At 37.3% G+C, this 12867-nt stretch overlaps 2 protein-coding genes across 2 annotated transcripts; one reads left to right on the forward strand and one right to left on the reverse strand.

The window, feature by feature from the left end:
- Positions 1-4023: 4023 nt before the first annotated feature.
- LOC147859748 (F-box/kelch-repeat protein At1g67480-like) lies at positions 4024-7352 on the forward strand. Its single transcript, XM_087324347.1, has 3 exons — positions 4024-4231; positions 4874-6089; positions 6538-7352. Exons 2-3 carry the CDS (start codon positions 5323-5325, stop codon positions 7166-7168), a joined length of 1398 nt encoding a protein of 465 aa, XP_087180473.1. The 5' UTR covers positions 4024-4231; positions 4874-5322; the 3' UTR covers positions 7169-7352.
- Positions 7353-11091: 3739 nt separating this feature from the next.
- LOC147859749 (disease resistance response protein 206-like) lies at positions 11092-11965 on the reverse strand. Its single transcript, XM_087325188.1, has one exon. The coding sequence runs from the start codon at positions 11843-11845 to the stop codon at positions 11285-11287; it is 561 nt and encodes a 186-aa protein (XP_087181314.1). The 5' UTR covers positions 11846-11965; the 3' UTR covers positions 11092-11284.
- Positions 11966-12867: the final 902 nt, after the last annotated feature.

The raw sequence follows: 12867 nt of genomic DNA on the forward strand, positions 1-12867 counted from the left end.
TTTTTTCTCATCATTTGTTGAGCCAATGCAACCATTACAATCTACATGAATACCTAAGCAAAATGGTGTGTTTGTTGGTATGTTCATTTCTGTATGGATGCCTTCTTTTGGTTTGATAATAAAATCCAAATGTTCTTTATAAATTTATACCCATCGCCACATTTGCAAGAAATACATAAGTATGTTTTCCATCCACAAAATAAGTTGACTTAACACAATGCGTTCAGTTGGAAAACGTATTTGTTTATAATGTGGGTGGTCTAGAAAACTATATCAACTATAATTGTTAGTGACTAAAGCCATTTCAATGTTGAATTCTTTCAATTATTTTTTTGCAGTACATTTTTTAATTGATAACAAGGGTATCGTGGATGGTGGGGACCTTCTTCTTTGGCTAAGAAGGCAACAATGGCCTAATATATGGGGTGCAATTTGCTCATGGTGGCAGGCTAATTGCATGTATTTCTTACAAAATATGAGAGTTAATAAGTATCATTGCATAATATTATTGCTCGATAGATTTGGATGACCTTTAGGTTCCTTTGGGCCCTTTCTAGAATTGTTCCCTCCTCTCATCACATAGATAGAGATCTTTCTCCCCTTTCAATTTTTGTCTCATGTAGATGGATGTTATTGCATGGGTGACACAACTCCCCTTCAAGGTTAAATCTTGAAGAGGATAAGTTTTGAGTCTTAACTAATGGAATGATCTTTTCTAGGAGAAAATGAGTCTAAATAGAGTCTAGAAGACAATCTTTTTATCATTCTTTCCATGAGCTAACACATATTTTTGGTCACTCATTACAATTAACATGAATAACCTTTATAGAAAGAAGATTGTGCTTATAGATATGTTCATTCTTGTATGGATGCATTCATCTCGTTTCTCTTTATTTATAAATATATGCCCACAAACATGTTGGTTAGAGATATGGAAGAATCTTGTAGCAATATGCAATCGCAAAATAATGTGACTTAATGCAATGCATTCGATTCAAAGTCTTTTCTACTTATAAAGTATTATTTTAGGCAACCATGTCCTACTCGTTTTCTTATGCTTGTCGACACTTCAACAATGATGTCTTTCTATTTAACTGTGTATACTTAATCAACATGCGCTAGTTACATGGATGTGTGGTATGCTAAAATTCGATTACACAACTTGTCCTTTAAGAGTTGATGATAAGCACTTCACAAGTCAAGAAAATGAAGATAAATGAAGAATTGTTCAATCGATGGGCATATACATGGTAAATAAGTTGATGTTTGCATGCCCAATTGTTGAAGGTGACATTTTAGAATGATTATATTAAACTTGAAAAGAGTTAACCACCTACAAAATTTGTTATATCTCAATCACGAGGATGAAATGGAGGGTCAAATGTATTGACCTACACAAGCTAGAGCGTAGATGATAATTACAAAAATGCATATATATTTCATAATTGACCTTTATGCAGATACAATCTATCAAAAGAAATTTGAGGGAAGAGTTATCCTTTTCACATTGGGTTGAGGGTCATCTTACGCACGTGCTATTTGAAATGCCAATAATGTTGCTACATGGGGATCCCATGGTAGCGTAAGGGAGAATAAATCCCCTTTGAATTTGGTGCCCCTAAATTTGTACATACAAATTGCTCGAATAACCATGCACTCCCTCTCACTAACATGGCTAGTTTATGAAGTTTTTAGTCCTTGGCAATGCTCCTTGGTCCTCTATTGAGTTGATAGTTTTTCTTTACGATCGTTAACTGCTAATGTCATTTGTTGTTTATGCACTTATCTATTACTCTCTCCAATTTAGGTACAAAAAACAACACACTGTTGTATGCAACATGTAATATGTTTGAGCAATTTTGATTGTTAGTTCTACTAACCATTAATCACTTTGATTAGATGTAACCTTTTATAGTGTAAATGGTCTTTAATTATGAATTTAGTAGGTGCAGGTTTTCTTTTAATGATAACTAATTTTCTACAACACCTTAAGGCACAAGTGGTGCTAAGAAATGGTGAGGTTTTTAAAAAAAATGTATTTTTAACGTTAAGACCTCAATAGGTTTAATGTGCTTGGGGGAAATTTCATACAAGGCAATTCGGAGGAGGAGAGAGGGGGGAAATTGGAGTGGCGTTGGCCAGAGAATATTGCCGATAGTTTCGGAAGGTTGACAATAGTTTTCTATTCCACTTTGAAGTGAACAAGCAAGGGGAGAAAGTGAGGTTCCATAAGAATGAATGCTCATGGTGATACATGCATGAGTGGTTGAATATGCCTTTCTAACATGAGGGGTTCTTATTTTTCTTCCTTTGTCTCGTGTGAACACATCTGAGGCCTAAATCTCATGTGAATTGAACCAAAAGATGTTGATATTGCTCAATGGATATCCTTAGGAAACATCTAAGAAAGTGCGGAGTGCCAACAAATAAAGATAAAGCTTGAAGGACTTCAAGTTCCCCTCCCAAAAACAAAATAAAAAAATAGAAAATTCCAAGTCACAAGGGGGGGTAGCATGTCTATCCTTTTCTTTTCTTCTTTCCTTGCCCTTGTCACTCACTACCCCTATCTATATCCTTTCACAAAGGTGATCATAACTTACATATACAATATATGAGAAAAGGGCCATTATGGTGCAATATGAGAGAGAGAGAAAACGACAGAAATATATGTTAACGTCTTCTAAGACCAAAATTAACCCATGTGTGTGTGTGTGTGTGTGTGAGAGAGAGAGAGAGAGAGAGAGAGAGAGAGAGAGAAAGTGTGTGTGTGTGTGTGCATGTGCTTGGTAATTGGGTCATAATTGAGATGGCCACTTCAACTGTTTGGAGATTGTGAGATCAATTTGCCCAACACACCGCACCGACGTGGTGGCATGTAATTTCGAGAGTAGGTGATATATATTTGTGTAGGAATGATACATGTGGAGGAAGCAAAAAGATTGGGAATCCATAATCCTTACAAATACAAATTGAGAGCCAAAATCGCTATGGCATCCTGATCAAATTAGAACAATACTCTCCCCCCCAGCGAGGAAAAATAGGCAAGAAATAACGAGGAAAATGTGTACGATTAGGCAAGAAATACGCGGCTGATGGATGGATGGATGGAAAAGAAGAATGGGAAGGGGAGGGACATGTGCAAGGGAAAGCAAGGAGGTGTCCAATGTCCACGACTACCCTATACATGTATAGAAAGAAGAAAGAAAGAAAGATATATTAACGTCTTCTAAGGCCAAATTTGCCCCATGGAGACAATTGGTAAGAGGGTGCTGGGATGCCCTGTTCTAGAGAGAGAGAGAGAGAGAGAGAGAGAGAGAGTATGTATGTCCCCTGTTCTAGAGAGAGAGTGCCCTGTTCTAGAGAGAGTGTGTGCTCTGTTCTAGAGAGAGAACGTTAGATATACTGTAAGTCTGTATATATATATATATACATATATGAATCTATATGATATATGGTTGAAACCAAGATATTTCTATGATCTTGCCTAATCACTTCCCAATTTCGACTCGCTGAGTTAGAGAGAGAGAGAGAGAGAGTTGCTTCCAACCTTTTGAAATGGGGACCATGTGCATCATCCACCCTAGAGAGAAGATGTGGGTCTAGAGAGAGGATGCTCGTCCACTGAGAGAGGGAGAGAGAGAATGGTAATCCTGGCATTTGTTTTTTTTTTTGTTGCATTATTTAGCCCAATCCATGCCCATCCATTACGCAGTATGGGTGGGTGGAAATCAGCCGCCCCCAGCGAGGAAAATGTGTACGATTAGGCAAGAAATACGTACACCTAGAGATGGAGAGCGACGACCTACAGAGAGGGAGAGAGACAGAGCGAGCAATTGGGTCTTAAGACGTATATGTAGTTTCTTGTGCATATAGAGAGAGGATGTGGGTGGTTGTAGAGAGAGGATGTGAGAGTACCTCACTCCACCCATTGTGGCATACAAATGCAAATAATACATACATATACAGAGAGAGAGAGAGACACACACACACACACACACACAGAGATATATATAAATATCCCATTCTATCTTCCCCCTTTCTTCTCCCCCTTTCTCTCTATCTTTGGCCCTCCCTCCTCCATCACTCTTCAATCCGTGCTCCTTGCCCTGTTTCTACACTGTCTCTACTCTGTTTCTGGTCGCCATGGATCGCTCATTCTGGCCTCTTCTCGAACTTCTGAACGTGAACCCATAAGGACGATATCTCTCCTTCTCTCACACCACTTTCTTGTGTAAGTTTTCCACCAGTTTCTTCATTTTTTCATGTATATTGTGTGTATATTTTCATGTATATTGTGTGTGTATATTTTCATGTATATTGTGGGTATATTTTCATGTATATTGTGTGTGTATATTTTCATGTATATTGTGTGTATATTTTCATGTATATTGTGTGTATATGCAGATGCATATTGTATATACATATATGTAGATGTATGTTTGTGTATATGTTTGTTTTTTTGTATTATAGATGAGTTTTTAGATTATTATTATTATTTTTGTGTCAAAATTGGCCCCTTCTTTGTTCACTAAAACTTCTTCTTTTACTCAGTCATTATGCCCTGCGAATTGTTCTGTGGGTTTCTTTCAATTCTAGTATTCCAAATAAACTTATATTACATGCTCTTCTTTCTGGTTCATTTTCTTGCCCCCCGTTTCCCTTACATTAGTTTTAACATATCCGTATGTGCTCTCATTTGTCATAGCTTCACCAAATTTACGTCTCAATTTTGGGACTCTACAGCAAACATCGAAGATGTTTGTACACTAAATGTAGCAAGGGATCTCTTACTCAGTTTTAAGCATTTGAGGGCATGATCTGCTCTAAATCAGAACTAAGTTTTTCTTTTTTCTTTTTTCTTTGTATGCTCCAGGTTCACCGCAACATATATAACCCTGCTGAAAGACTATTATGTGTGAATCTGTTCGTGTTTTACTAGATCTTCCCTCAAATCACATTGTGCGAAATACCGGTTGTCATATGGCTGCAGTTGCAGAAACATATTCATTGGGATTGAGCATCAGAGAGAACACGGTGAAAGCGAGCCTTTTGTTTCGATACAAATATCATGATGTTTTTTTATCAAAGATTGCGGTAGATCATGATAGTGAGCGTTCTTATCATCTCTGGTACGGGCGCCTCCCTTATTTCTAACAAAGTTGCATAACATTACTGTGGACGGAAATATTGGAAGTCCCATATCTACTTATATAAATAAACACCTTGCACTCTAGAAGGAGTGAAAGAGAAGTTGAGTTTGAGTCCAGGTGTTAAAACTAAAAAAGAAAAAGCATAGTATTTTAGGGTAACAGAAATAAAGTAATGGCAGATTGCTCTGTTCATGAAATGAATTCTTGGGTGGGTCATGGATTGTGTTTCCAAAATAGTTGCCCTGGAGTGTATAATATCTCTACCCCAGGTGCATTAAAGTGTAAGAGGGTAAGTTTTGTTGGTTTGGAAGGCTGTAATGCTGAGAAAAACAAGGGGTTGGAGGGTTACAATAACAATAATAATAATGGGTGGATCGATATGACTTCGATCGATTGTAATGGAGGAGGTGTAGTAAACAAGGTGTTCAAGGATTGCAATCTCAATGTAAAATTGGTTTCAAAAGGTTATGAAAGGACCATGCCAATTGACAGATCTATTGATGAACATTTACAAAGTAACGAGGAGCCTTCTTTGTATCATGATGATATGGGCTCTCTTATACCGGGGTTGCCAGATGATATTGCGAAATCATGCATGGCTTTGATCCCGAGGTCAGATTTCCCGGCAATGGGATGCGTTTCCAAATCATGGAAATTGTTCATAGAAAGTCGAGAGTTCCATAAGCTCCGTAAGGATTCACGTACATTGGAAGAGTGGCTATACGCATTAACAGTGTCAGATAATCATATGAAGGAGATGAGTTGGCGTGTGTTCAATCCAGAAAAGAATGAGTGGAAGGGTGTTGCATCAATGCCAGGGCCCACAAAGCTTGGCTCTGGTTTCGCCGTTATTGATGGGAAGCTCTTTGTAATTGGGGGTGTGGTTGAAAATGGTGGTGCTGTTGCTGATGTGTTGCTTTACGATTCGGCCCTCAACAGGTACTCTCCTCAAAACATCTCATTTTGTATATCATATTTTTTTATTGTTTCTGTTTGCTTTTTGATGTTCATATTTTTTTGTTATCAATCAAAATTGAGCTACTCTTTTATTAAATTTGAATAGCATCATTTTGGGATTTATCAAAACCATATTGCTTTTTTCCACATCAAACTTTGCTTTGTTTTTATTATTCGGAATCAATCTTCATGGGAAGGTTTTTCTTTTCCATTTTATTTTTTTCGAATAATAGAAATTTCCAAAGTTCATATTGTCAAATTCGCATATTTGGAATCTTTTAACTTGGACTAGCAAATTTATGTTGCTAAATCCGAACTTTTTTTTTTTGGATCAGTTTCATAAAGCGACTTGATTAATTGAATAATGATTATTTTTATCTTGATTAAACAAACCAATATTACTTTTTCCTTCTTTTTTGAACATTATCAGATGGAAGAAGGTAGCGAGCATGCGAACACCAAGATACGAATTCGCGTGTGCCGTGTTAGGTGGCTTTGTTTATGTTGTGGGAGGCCATGGGATAGCAGGCAAAAACCTGACGAATGTTGAAGTTTATGACCCACTCAATAATGTTTGGACCGATCTGCCATGTTTAAAGAGAGCGCGGTGGGGTTGCATAGGAAGTGCCCTAGGAGGAAAATTATACGTCATGGGTGGCCGATCTAGCTTTACAATAGGCCATTCACGGTGTGTGGATGTGTTTGACCCTGTGACAAAACAATGGCAAGAAGAGAAGAATGGTTGTATGATGGTATTAACCCATGCAATAGTAGATGAGGAGCTCTTTTGCATTGAGTGGAAGCATGATCGAAAATTGGCGGTTTATAATGCATCAGAAAACTCATGGAAAAGAGTGGCATTACCTCTCGCCGGAAGCTTGAATGTTGGCTTCTGTCTTGCTAACTTAGGTGGCAAGTTGTTGCTTTACCCAACAAGGGGAGAAGCCCCTTGTGACACATTTGTTTTCGATCCTAATGCACCGAGTGCTACTGCGTGGCAGACAATGGAGATCATGAGATCTGTCGGTACTTGTCTCTGTTGTGCCACAATAGCCGCATAGCTTCCACACCACACACCCTTTCTTTTTTGTTGGTAGTACATTTGCTCTTCATGCTTATGCCATTGTTTCATTTCCATTCATGTTTGTTTTTAAAATTTTCAAAGTCGAGGAATAATGTTGTACCATGTCAATGTTTATGGGATATTTCCTTTTCTAATAATGCATCTGCTGCAATAATTCCTGTTTGATTTATACTTTTTCCTTGACATGATGATGATGGTTTGTTTGTCAAGACATAAACATATGCGGCACCATTAAATGTTACCAGAGTACGTTTGTCTAGTATGGCAAAATATATTAATTGTGGTAACCATGCATTTGGGTTCAAATTTCCCCAACTTAGCTACCTTACAATTTTGGGATTTAGTTGGCAAATTAAATATAAGGATATGGCCTTCATCGATTATCAAGCTATGGACATGGCCCTCTCTACTTATAGAGTGTGATATCAGTATTTTGTAGAGATTAGCTTTTGTGCTACATCTTTTGAATAGAAAAGACAATGCGAGTGATAGAACATTTTGGTGAAAGATTTGAGGACTAGGAGAAAGATATGCCACATGATTTGCAAATAACAAGTTATTATTGTCCATCCATTTATAAGGAATAAGTAAATCTACCGGTTATGAATGAAAAGGGACAATTAGTAATGATGTAAGATTTGGATATCATAGATGATGGCAACTTATATGACCTTTGGTTGAAGATCGGTTGGTCCTCGGTGCTTTGGGACCAATGTAAAGCATGACATTTTGTTTTTTGTTAAAATACGAAGTTCCTTTTGCAAGAGATTCCATTGCCACATATTTGCCACATATCAATCACACATATAAAGATAAAAAGTGAAACCATCACCTCTCCTTTGTTTATGAGGAATGATCTAGAGTAATCCACATCTCCTAGGAGCTTTATAAATGATATAAGCTAATATATTGATGTTCTATATATAGACTAATTAGATTAGTGATAAAGGGTTTCAAGAACACTAACACATTATGCATTGAATAGTTATTTTGTTACTCTCTCTTTCTCTAGGTTACTTCAAAATGGAGAGATACAAAAAATGTAAACACTTGTAGGACAATCATGGTTTATTTTTATTTTTATTTTTATGGCAAACCTATTTGGATGTGTAATGGAAGCAACACTAAATGCACAGGCAAAGAAGGATGATAAGAGGGCTTATGGACAAGTTGGATTTCGAAAACACCATAATAACATAAACCATCTTGTCACTTTTCAAGGGCTAATGGAGGAATGTCACCTCAAGAAAGCTTTTCATATAGTGTCATTGGAGCATGTTTGGAGATGCATGGAAATACCAAGTGCATATATGCTTACAATTTCTTGAATCTATGCAGAGGTGACATGTGTTTTAATGAGTAACTTGTACACATTGATAAGAAAGGCCTATTGGCTAGATTGGTTTAAACCCTCGAACCCTGACTATGAAAGGGCATAATCTATGCTAAGAGGGCAACTCTTGTATTATAGCATTTATGGCTGCATCACTTGGGAATATAGTGCTTAAGCATTGTCCCAATCTTTAGGCGGATTTTGCCTATTGTTTCTTTGGAGAAATCAACGTTGGGTGCTTGGGTCTCAAGAGATACATCTTTGACACTTTGAAGACATGACCATCCCTATATGATCGTAATTTGTCACCCATGGACATTAAAAAGATATCTATCTATTAAGGATATTTCAAGAAATTCAATGGAATGTTGTGGATGTAGTCAAGAAGATTTGGCCGACTTTAGTGCATACACTAAAAGGAGAATACGATGTTATCAAGGGTGATTCATATATAGTCTTTCGAAAGCAAGAGGTTTTTAAGAAGAGATGGGAAAGCCCGAATGTCTTCTTCATGTTTAATGGTTGTATCATTTGAGGTATCAACCACCTCTCTAGGTATTTCCTCCACCGACATGAGGCATGTGACCATGTACAATCAATTGATAAGGGAAAGGAAGTTCATCATTGAGGAGATAATCAACAACGGATTACTAGAAAAACATGTTGTATTGTACTTAATAATGCTTTGGTAGATATGTATGCAAAATGTGGTGCACTAATGAATGTCTGTGGTAGCCTAAGAGCAGCTGAAAAAGGTGAAAATTCCATGATGGATTTGTTAACAATATTTGGAGGTGTCCATGTATCATTTATACCACTTTAGCCATGATAGCATAAATCAATGTTGGAAAGAAGAAGAAGTAGTAGTAGTATCTATCTATCTATCTCACATGCCACTTAGCTCACACACACTATGATGGATGATGGACATTGGGGCACAAGTGATGAGAGTAGTCAATTATGCACGATTTGTCAAAAACAAGTTTGGGAGTGAGTGTCAAACCTTGATACAATGCTCTACCTTTGAATCTTTGATCACATTAGGCTATGCTTTCTACACATCTTCCACCAAACTAAATTATTGCACAAATTTCTCTCATAGTCAAAGTGTGCACTCTCGATTTGTGAGATCAACTTGTTTACCAAAGTGCAACTTCTATTCTACAAGGAGTCAAAATATTTGTGAGCATGTCTTATTGTAATCAATGGATGGGTGCATAGAATATCATTGGTCTTGTACAAGAAAGAGCCTATTTGTAGGTTAAAGGGATATTATTAACCAAACATAATGGATGGAGTTATTCTTGCACTTGTAACACTCCAGAAATCATATGAATATCATACACATATAGTTGGTTCCATCTTACCTGATCATCCCACAAACATTGGGAAACAAAGTGATAAATGTATTTAGAATATTCCATATCAATATCTTGGTGTAATTAGCCCACATACAAAAGGTAGGATGGTGCATATTCCATGTAGAATGTTTCATGCCTAATTAATTACCCTACATTCATTCGGAAGTTTCTTAATGAGGTAAGCGACATTAGCATATGCCATTCACGGTGGAGAGCTTGTAGGTGTGGCATCTAATACATCTAGTTGAAGTAGCAAAGTCAATGTTCGATCTCAACATTGAGCATGTATTAATACAAATGCCTCTTTGTCTTCATCTTCGAAAACAAAACAAAATATTATATAACTAGTTTCGAACAAATTCGCATTCTAATGGTGATATGACTATACGAAGGTATGATTACATTGAATGATTTGAATGTATTTATTCTATGATAGTGGTGACGTGTATATTATCGCAATAGTTTGAAGTGTGAAATTATAAGCCATTTACTGGCGCTTAATATTGTCTCTAATATCTATCATACAAAGTTTTAGTAAATACACCTTTTTAGACACTTACTGGAAACTTTGGTCTCCCGTTAACATTCAAGCATTGTTTACAATGGATATCTATAAAAGGAGTGCATCTCTCTAAATATATTGATAGGAGTAAAATCAACTTTCAATTAATTTTTCACAATTATTCCTCAAAAGGGTGCTCTTGTACGATTTGTCGTTTTCAATCAATAGCGACTACGTATTCCTACACTACTTTTTGTTTCACATTTTGACAAATACCCATGAAAAGGGCGCTTAAAATATTCATACAATCCTCCCTACTGAATTTACAAAAGTTAATAAAACAAAATTGCATGAAAACATTATCAAAACACCCCTACATTTTATGAAATGACCGAAATAGCCCGAACTTCACAAACAATCACCGAAATGAATATCTTTGAAAAGGGTGCTTCAAATGTTTATACTATCCTACCTTTCAATCTGAATGAGACCATCGCGAAAATGATCAAGAATGCCCCGAGTTTTATTTTAAATCACCAAAATTAATTAGGTTATTATGATTTGAATCGTGAGCTATCAAAATAAGTAGGGTCATTGATGGAATTTGAGAAGAGATTAAGGGTACTCGAGTAATTTGCTTTAGTCAAAAAAGTAAATTGTCAAGTAAAAACAATGGTTTAAGGACGGATCTTATTCGATAACAGGGAAAAAGTTATAAGCTTCAAAGCAAACACTGACTTACAAGTTATTTGGAGAATGAAATGGTGGCTATACAAAGAGAGAGGGGCATGCTTGGTTGGGTCCTTACAGATTTGCTATGCAGGAATACAAATACATTAAAATCGCATAGTTTTATCAATATAAGGGTTGGGGGGGCAGGCCACACAATGCACATGATCAGTAATAGAGATCGAGGTCGAAGAAGAGGGTCCAATATGCGGGCGGGACGTGGTTGATGAAGGTAAGTGTGGACACGGCGCTTCCGCGTGCGGCTAGGAAATCTCCGGTCCCGCCCACCACGGCTAGGTGCCGTGTCGCGATGGTCTCGTCTTCTTGCCCCAATATCACGACCGTGCCCTTGTGCGGGCCATCGGTGATCGTGGCCGTGAAGATGTGGAAGAGCACAAACTTATGTTGGGAATTGATGATCCATATGCCTTGTGCCACCCCGATGTGTGTCGAGTTCGGCAATGGCCCCGTCGTGATGTTCGCCTCGAATGTGGCGCGTACCCCGAAGCTATACGGGTTGGGCTGGCTGAAATTGAATGGCCCCGCGCTATACACTGCGTTAAACACCGAGTTGTTCACGGCCGGGTTGTAGATTTGGTTGTGGATGTAGAACGCGAAATGATCAGGGCCTTGGGGCGGCTTCCGGCGCGCGTCCGCCACATTTGCGATGGAAGCCAACACGATCACACAAAGCACTAAAGGCATGGCCACTCTCATCATGTTGGCCATCTCTTATCTATGTAAGGTGCAAATTTAGGATGTGTACAAGCTAGTGTAGATGTGAATGGGTTGGGTGGGTGGGTTGGTTCTTGAGATATATCTCTAAGAAGGGCTTGTTTGTAAGTGTTTGATGGAAAGGTGTGAGTATAAGGTTGTCAATATATAGAGAATTAGGAGGGTTGACATGGACCGGTCTTCCTTCACCACAAATACCCTTTCCTAGTGTGACAAACATATTTGCACGCGTCGGAAAATTACACAACTTACCATCGATATTATATTTCTTATGGATGACTTTCTTAATCAAGTTAATATGTTGTCCATCCATCCAAGCACACATTTTCCACTTGCATTAGACTTTTGAGAAGTAAGCTCTCTCATTGTCAACATTCATCTCTATTATAACTTTGATTGTCAACATGCACCAACACGCTCTCTTTTAATGCCATCCTTTCACATCTTTCATGTTTTGAGCTAGATTTCCAACTTTCAATCTTTGTCACAAGAACATTTCTTTCATGCATAAACACCGAATATTAGAGCACACATTTGTTATCAAGGGGTCTTTTTTTTCAACGTATGTAGCAATCTCAAATTAATGTCTCTTTATCAAATTTCTAAAGTCCATACGTGTTTTATTCCCCAAAAGCATAAACTTCAATTGGGATTTGTTTCAACGTTTCAAATCTATATGGTTATTGGCATTTGAAATGTCAATACAACATGTTATCTTTTCGAAACAAATTTTTTGTTTCGATTGAATCTAAAAGTTCGTTGAAATGTTCTAAATCAAAGTAGTTATTATTGGAACCTAAGGGAATCTTTTACAAGATCAATTATTAATAAAAAACAATGCATTGTTCGCCAACGCACAATGTGAAAGCATTACCTTCATACAACATATATTAGAGATGTTAGATCTTGTGCCACAAATTAATTTGGTATGGATTCCCAAGATAATTACTTTATTCAACTTCAAAAATACAAAAATATGAAAGGACTTTGAGATAGAGAACCCCCTAGTTGCCTAG

Source organism: Azolla caroliniana, unplaced genomic scaffold (genome assembly GCF_043228905.1).
Source record: "Azolla caroliniana isolate FFs.n. ecotype wild unplaced genomic scaffold, voAzoCaro1.0.p SCAF_9, whole genome shotgun sequence".
NCBI lineage: Eukaryota > Viridiplantae > Streptophyta > Polypodiopsida > Salviniales > Salviniaceae > Azolla > Azolla caroliniana.